Here is a 5,691-nt window from a genome sequence, read left to right as displayed (position 1 = left end):
GAGCCGATTGAACTAACTTTTAAAAAGATTAGTAGTATGTATACTTTACTTGTTAATTAACAGTGTGTATGTGACCAGCCAACTACAAACGGGTGGTCAAGAACAAGAAACTTTGCTACTTGCCATCAGGAGGTAGTCTGTCTCTTTTATCATAATAATTCTAGATGCGAGACTACACCTGTGGCGATGCTGTCTGTCTCTCGCGAAACCCCAACGCAACACCCGCCACCTTAGATGTATGTGGCTGGCGCCTTAGCCACTTGAGCCACAGGTGCCAAGCCTACATTGGACACTTTTAACCATCTTTCACCCCCCTGCCTTGGCTCTATACCATAATTCTTTCTTGGTTTTCTTCATGTCTAACTATGCTGTGTTGGCCCTCTTCAGTTCCTAGAAATATATATATACATACATATATATATATATATATATATGCGCCAAGGGTTCCCAAATACTTGTCTCTAGCCTGGACTCTTCCCTGAGCTCCCAATCCTTGTATTCTAGTTTACCAGACAAATGCACATGCTGAAAAAGCCATACAACTTGCATTGAATTCTCACTTTATCACTGGACAGGACAGGACTAGCCCTGTCCAAGTAATAACATTGTTGAGCATGTTTTCTCATCCAAAAAAAGGGGGGGTTAATTATGCTGCACTTTCTTTGCACTGACGTGAACCATCACAAAAAGGGCGTTGTAAGCAATAGCTCACTGTATAAACTAAAGTAATGTTATTATTTTTTCTTTTAGTTTGAAGATCTTGCTTGGCTTTACTGTGATTCTAAAATCATGCAACACTTCATTCCATAAAATAGAATAAATGTTCTGATGAGTCGAGCATGTTATCTTTCAATGATAAAGGTAATAGATACTGGCCTGTCTGAAAGGATATTTTTGTAGCTTAAAATCCAGGGAGAATAAAATGCTGATTTGACCCTTAGAGTCCACTTTTGACCTTGAAAACAAATATTACATACAAGGGGCTGCAACCTCACATGCCTACAACAACCAGGCAGGTAACAAATAAGCCAAGTTTGTAGGCAAATGGCTGTGTCTCACTGAAGGAGGTAGTTGTAGGTGACCTAAAACACACAGGATTGTGGGTCCAATACTGCCTGATATGGTTTATCTGCAGAAGCTGGAACACTGGGTTTTTACAATTTAATCTTGCAGTCTTTAAATGATAGTGACTAATTCATTTTTCCTTAAAAACGTGTAGTGGTGAAAAAAATAAAAATGCATGTTGGGTGGGTACAGTGGCTTATGCCTACAATCCTAGCACTGTGGAGGGCCAAGGTGCGAGGTTCACTTGAGGTCAGTAGTCTAAGACCAGCCTGACCAAGAGTGAGACTCATCTCTACTAAAAATAGAAAAATTCACCAGGACTTGTGGCAGCCACCTGTAGTCTGGTAGCACTGGGGATGCTGAGGCAGGAGGAACTCAGAGTCTGAGGTTGCTGTGAGTTGTGATGACACCACCGCACTCTGGCCCATGAGATAAAGCAAGACTGTCTCAAAAACAAACAAGATGTGTCTACTGATCTTTCCCTCATTATTCTATAAAGAAAATCGCCTTTTTATCCCCAAGTAATTGGGCATGATGAACCCTTCTCAGTGGTCTAAGAGGACTTGCTTTTATGTTGGAAAATGCTAGGGACCATTGTTGTTTGGCGGGCCTGGGCTGGATTTGAACCTGCCACCTTAGGTGTATGTGGCTGGCACCTTAGCCACTTGAGCCACAGGCGCTGAGCCGAGCCCAGTGAGGTTTGCAAAATTTGTCAAACCCTGGCTTGGCGCCTGTTGCACAGTGTTTACGGAGACAGCCACATAAGCTGAGGGTGGGAGGTTCGAACCAGGCCTGGGCCAACTAAAATGGTGGAACAAAAAAATAGCCGGGCATTGTGGCAGACGCCTGTGGTCCCAGCTACTTGGGAGGCTGAGGCAAGAGGTTCACTTAAGCCCAAGAGTTAGAGGTTGCTGTGAGCTGTGACGCCACAGCACTCTATCGAGGGCGACATACTGAGACTCCGTTTCCGAAAAAAAAAAAAAAGATTTTGTCAGACCCAGAGACAGAAGCAGGGCCACGGTGCCTGGGGCAACTGTTTACAGTGTTTCGTTGTGGACTAGCAGCTTCACTAACCATCTTTAGAACAATGTACAACCAATCAACAATTTGCTGTTTTAATGTAAACAAGTTAGGAACGGTCTCGTCTTTCCTTTAAAAGCCCACTAGTAACTGCAGTTCGCCGGTGCGTCCTCAGGGCGACGCGCACCCGCTGTCCAGCAATAACTCTGGGCTGCTACACGCTCCGCGCGACACCGTATTCTCGAATTCCACTGTTCAAAGCTGAAGGGGTCGCGGGGGAAGCGAGTACCCGCTCTCGCAGACCAGAAGGCCGGTGAACCCGCCCGCGGCTCCCCCGCCGGCCACGGCCCCAGCCCAGGCCCCGCGGCCAGCCTCCCAGCGATCTGGCTTCTCCGAGCACGCTGGCAAACGCACTGTGCGCGTCGACGGAGCTGCGACCCTCGTCACTAAAAGTCACAGGACGCGCCCGCCCCCCACCCCGAGACTAAAACTGAATATTTATTGAGTGTTCGACGTGCCCCTACCCGCTCCTGTGCCGCGAGCGGCCAGCACTCCCGAGCCCATGCGCAGACGCGGCGCTCGCACCGCAGAAATCTGGGGACCGGCCTCCCGCTGGACGTAGAGTGGGGCGCGGCCCGGCGCTAAACTACCTGCGCGGGAACCGCCACCGCCACACCTCGGCGCGTCTCCGCTCCGGTAGGCCCCGCTCGCGCGCTAAGCAACCGGAAGTTGATCAGGAGACCCGCGGCGTCACGCACGCGCCGTCGCACCTGTATTTCTGCGCCTGCGCGCCTAGCCGCCGCGGCGGAAATGAGGTGTCGGCGCTTTCCTGGCAGCCGGGAGCGCAGCGTTCTCCCGCGTGCCTACGTCACGGCGCCGGGGCGGAAGATGGAAGAACTGCAGGCTGGCGGCTGTTAAGCAGACCAGGACCGAGCGGGAGCCTGAGTCGGCCGCTCCGGTTGTGCGGCTGCCGCCATGTCGCTGCTGCAGTCGGCGCTCGACTTCCTGGCAGGCCCAGGCTCCCTGGGCAGTGCTGCCGCTCGCGACCAGAGTGACTTCGTGGGGCAGACGGTGGAACTGGGCGAGCTGCGGCTGCGGGTGCGGCGAGTCCTGGCCGAGGGTAGGCCCGGGTCAGCGGCGCGGTCCTGGCGCGGGGGTTCGTCTCCCAGGTCGCTGGGGGCATGGTCTGCTTAATAAACATATTTAAGTATGTTTTGCCGGAACAATTACCTTAGACTAAACACTGTGGGTGGGGCGTGGGTCAGGGCTGGGTCGAGGATAGTCATTGGCAGGGTTGTGGGTCAGGGCCAGGCCTGGAGAGGGTCACTCCTGGGGGCTGTGGGTCAGAGCCGGGCCGGGGGAGGGTCACTGCCTGGGGAGGGTCACCACCAAGGCCGGGGGTAGGTCGTCAGAGGTGATCGCTGAAGATGAGGATGGATCTGGGCTAGGTACTTACTTCCCGGAGGAGTAGGGTCAGGCTGACGGGAGGTGGTCATAGAAGGAGGCCTGGAGTAAGAGCGATCTTCTGGGTTGTGGAAGAGGAGAGTGGTCGGCAGGGAGGTTAGGGGAAGGGGCCACAGTGGAGGCTGAAAGCTGGACTCAAAAGGCGAGTGGTACATTTGGGTGGGTGTAAACTGTGGGTCTTGGCTAGGACTGTTGCAGGCGAGAGACAGGATTGGACTTTGGAGAAAAGGCCAAGACTGACTCTCTAAAATTTGAGGATCTTCAAAGTTAGTGTTGCACTTATTCAGGGGAGTTGCAGTCCTGCCCTGCTTGGGTGTAGGTGGAGGACAGACAGTGTACTGTGTCTGGGCACAGGTTGCTCCTCTTATACCCTGAGGGTGTCTCCTACAGTGGACATCCATTTGTGATTCCATGTAACTCACAGGAAGCAGAGCCAACAGTCCTGACCTATATAGAATTGGTGTGGTGGACAGGGTAGTCAGCTTCAGTATCTTCAAGTCAGTCTTTCATCAATTTTGTTTCTGCGTGCTTTTTGTAGCTTCCTGAATGCTGCCTTCATCACTGGGAATTGATCATCAGTTTCAGTGGGGGGTTTACTTTTCTGAATTTTCCTTACATTTTGTCCAGTGTGTCCAGGGATGTGTTATGTTTCACTAGTGTGAAGTTTTTTGGTTAAACACAGTTGACTTTGGCACTAGTGCTTAAACGTGATCCTGCTGCACTTGGATCACTTTGCTCACGGGAGCGGGAGCAAAAGACCAAACCCTCACTAGGCCTCCTACCCCTGTACCCACTGGAATTTTGATGTCTTTATTCTAGAAGGCCTGAGGAGACACTGGCTGTATCATTAGCAGTCACTTTGTCTCCACTGTGATCAGAAACAACTAAGTTTGGGGTGTGGTTTGATGAGAAAGCTCCAGGCTTCTCCTTTAGAAGTGAGGGCTAGTACCTCTAGGAAGGAATATGTGATTTTCTCTTACATCCCTTAGAAAGAGGAGAGTTCTTCTATATCAGTTTATTTGTTTTGAAAATACCACACAATTGTCTTCTTTCAGTAAGAAATTTACAGTGGCTAGGACCTGGTTTCTGCCATATCTAGAGCATTCTACCAATAAGCCGCATGTGCAAATGTCTGAGCGACAAGCAGTATTGGACAGATGCTTTAGGGCAGTACAGACAGTGCAGCCTTGGGGAAAGGCCAGGCAAAAGGTAGCTTGCCTCAAAGTGGGAAGGATGGAGAGTGCACCCTGTGTGGTACAGGGCTAAGAGCTGGAAGAAGAACTGCAGATGAGAAGTGGTTCCAATTGGCAGGAAAAGTTTGAGTCGAGAAAGCAGCTTACACAGGTAACTTCACACCCCCGATGAACAAGGAAACATGGCAGCAGGCTGTGGTTCTGCGAAAGAACTTGTTTCCCTTTGCTTTTTAGACAGGTCAGGAGATAAAAACATAACTAATGCAATTATGTGATGTAGATTTTCTTCATTTAAACTTAAGAGGTGCCTTGCAACCTCTACATTGTTTTTGGAGCCTCTTTCTGAACGGAAACAGGGTAAGAAACTTGATAAACATTTAAGTATATTTTGCTGGGACAGCTACCTTAGACCATACACTATAGGAATTCAAGCTGTCTTGTATAAATATGGGGAAGGCCCATAATTTGAAACCTGGGAGTGTAGATGTTTACAACTTCACAAGTTTTCAGATTTTGGAAGGATAATGCAGTATATGTTTTCTGTGTTATGGGTTACCCCCAGAGTGGTTAGGACCACATTCTGTAATTAGTCACGTTAATATGTCTTCAATTAAATTAATAAATATTGCCACTGCAGCATAATTAAAGTGTGTAATTGCAGCATTTTTTTTTTCCAGTTTTTGGCCCAGGCCGGGTTTGAACCTGCCACCTCCGGTATATGGGACCAGCGCCCTATTCCTTGAGCCACAGGTGCCACCCTAAAGTGTGTAATTGGCCCCATATCAGTTCATGTCGGATTTTATCCTAAAAGACTTGATGATAGACCAGGTTTTACTATCAAATAAATCAAGAAAAAATGGTTTTCATAGTTCTTAGAAATTTGCATTGGCATTTTGAAATGGATTGTTGGAGGCAGACAGTTTTCTAACTTTTTTTTTTTTTTTTTTTG

At 49.0% G+C, this 5,691-nt stretch overlaps 2 protein-coding genes across 4 annotated transcripts in view; one reads left to right on the top strand and one right to left on the bottom strand.

Annotated features, from left to right (window-relative positions):
• TMEM175 (transmembrane protein 175) overlaps positions 1-2,787 on the bottom strand; it is a 20,870-nt gene extending 18,083 nt beyond the window's left edge. For all 3 annotated transcript variants that reach the window (XM_003801144.3, XM_023507689.1, XM_012812274.2), the window contains exon 1: positions 2,610-2,787. The gene's annotated coding sequence lies outside the window, so the exon portion shown is untranslated. The remainder of the gene's footprint in view (positions 1-2,609) is intronic.
• Positions 2,788-2,932: 145 nt separating this feature from the next.
• GAK (cyclin G associated kinase) overlaps positions 2,933-5,691 on the top strand; it is a 61,949-nt gene continuing 59,190 nt past the window's right edge. The window contains exon 1 of the mRNA XM_023507700.1: positions 2,933-3,205. Coding sequence (XP_023363468.1) covers positions 3,061-3,205 — 145 coding nt within the window. The 5' untranslated portion in view covers positions 2,933-3,060. The remainder of the gene's footprint in view (positions 3,206-5,691) is intronic.

The sequence above is a fragment of the Otolemur garnettii genome, unplaced genomic scaffold, assembly GCF_000181295.1.
Source record: "Otolemur garnettii isolate 467f Iridium unplaced genomic scaffold, OtoGar3 scaffold00198, whole genome shotgun sequence".
Lineage (NCBI taxonomy): Eukaryota > Metazoa > Chordata > Mammalia > Primates > Galagidae > Otolemur > Otolemur garnettii.
Note: the sequence above shows the minus strand (reverse complement) of the source record. Positions and strands in the feature narration are given on the sequence as shown.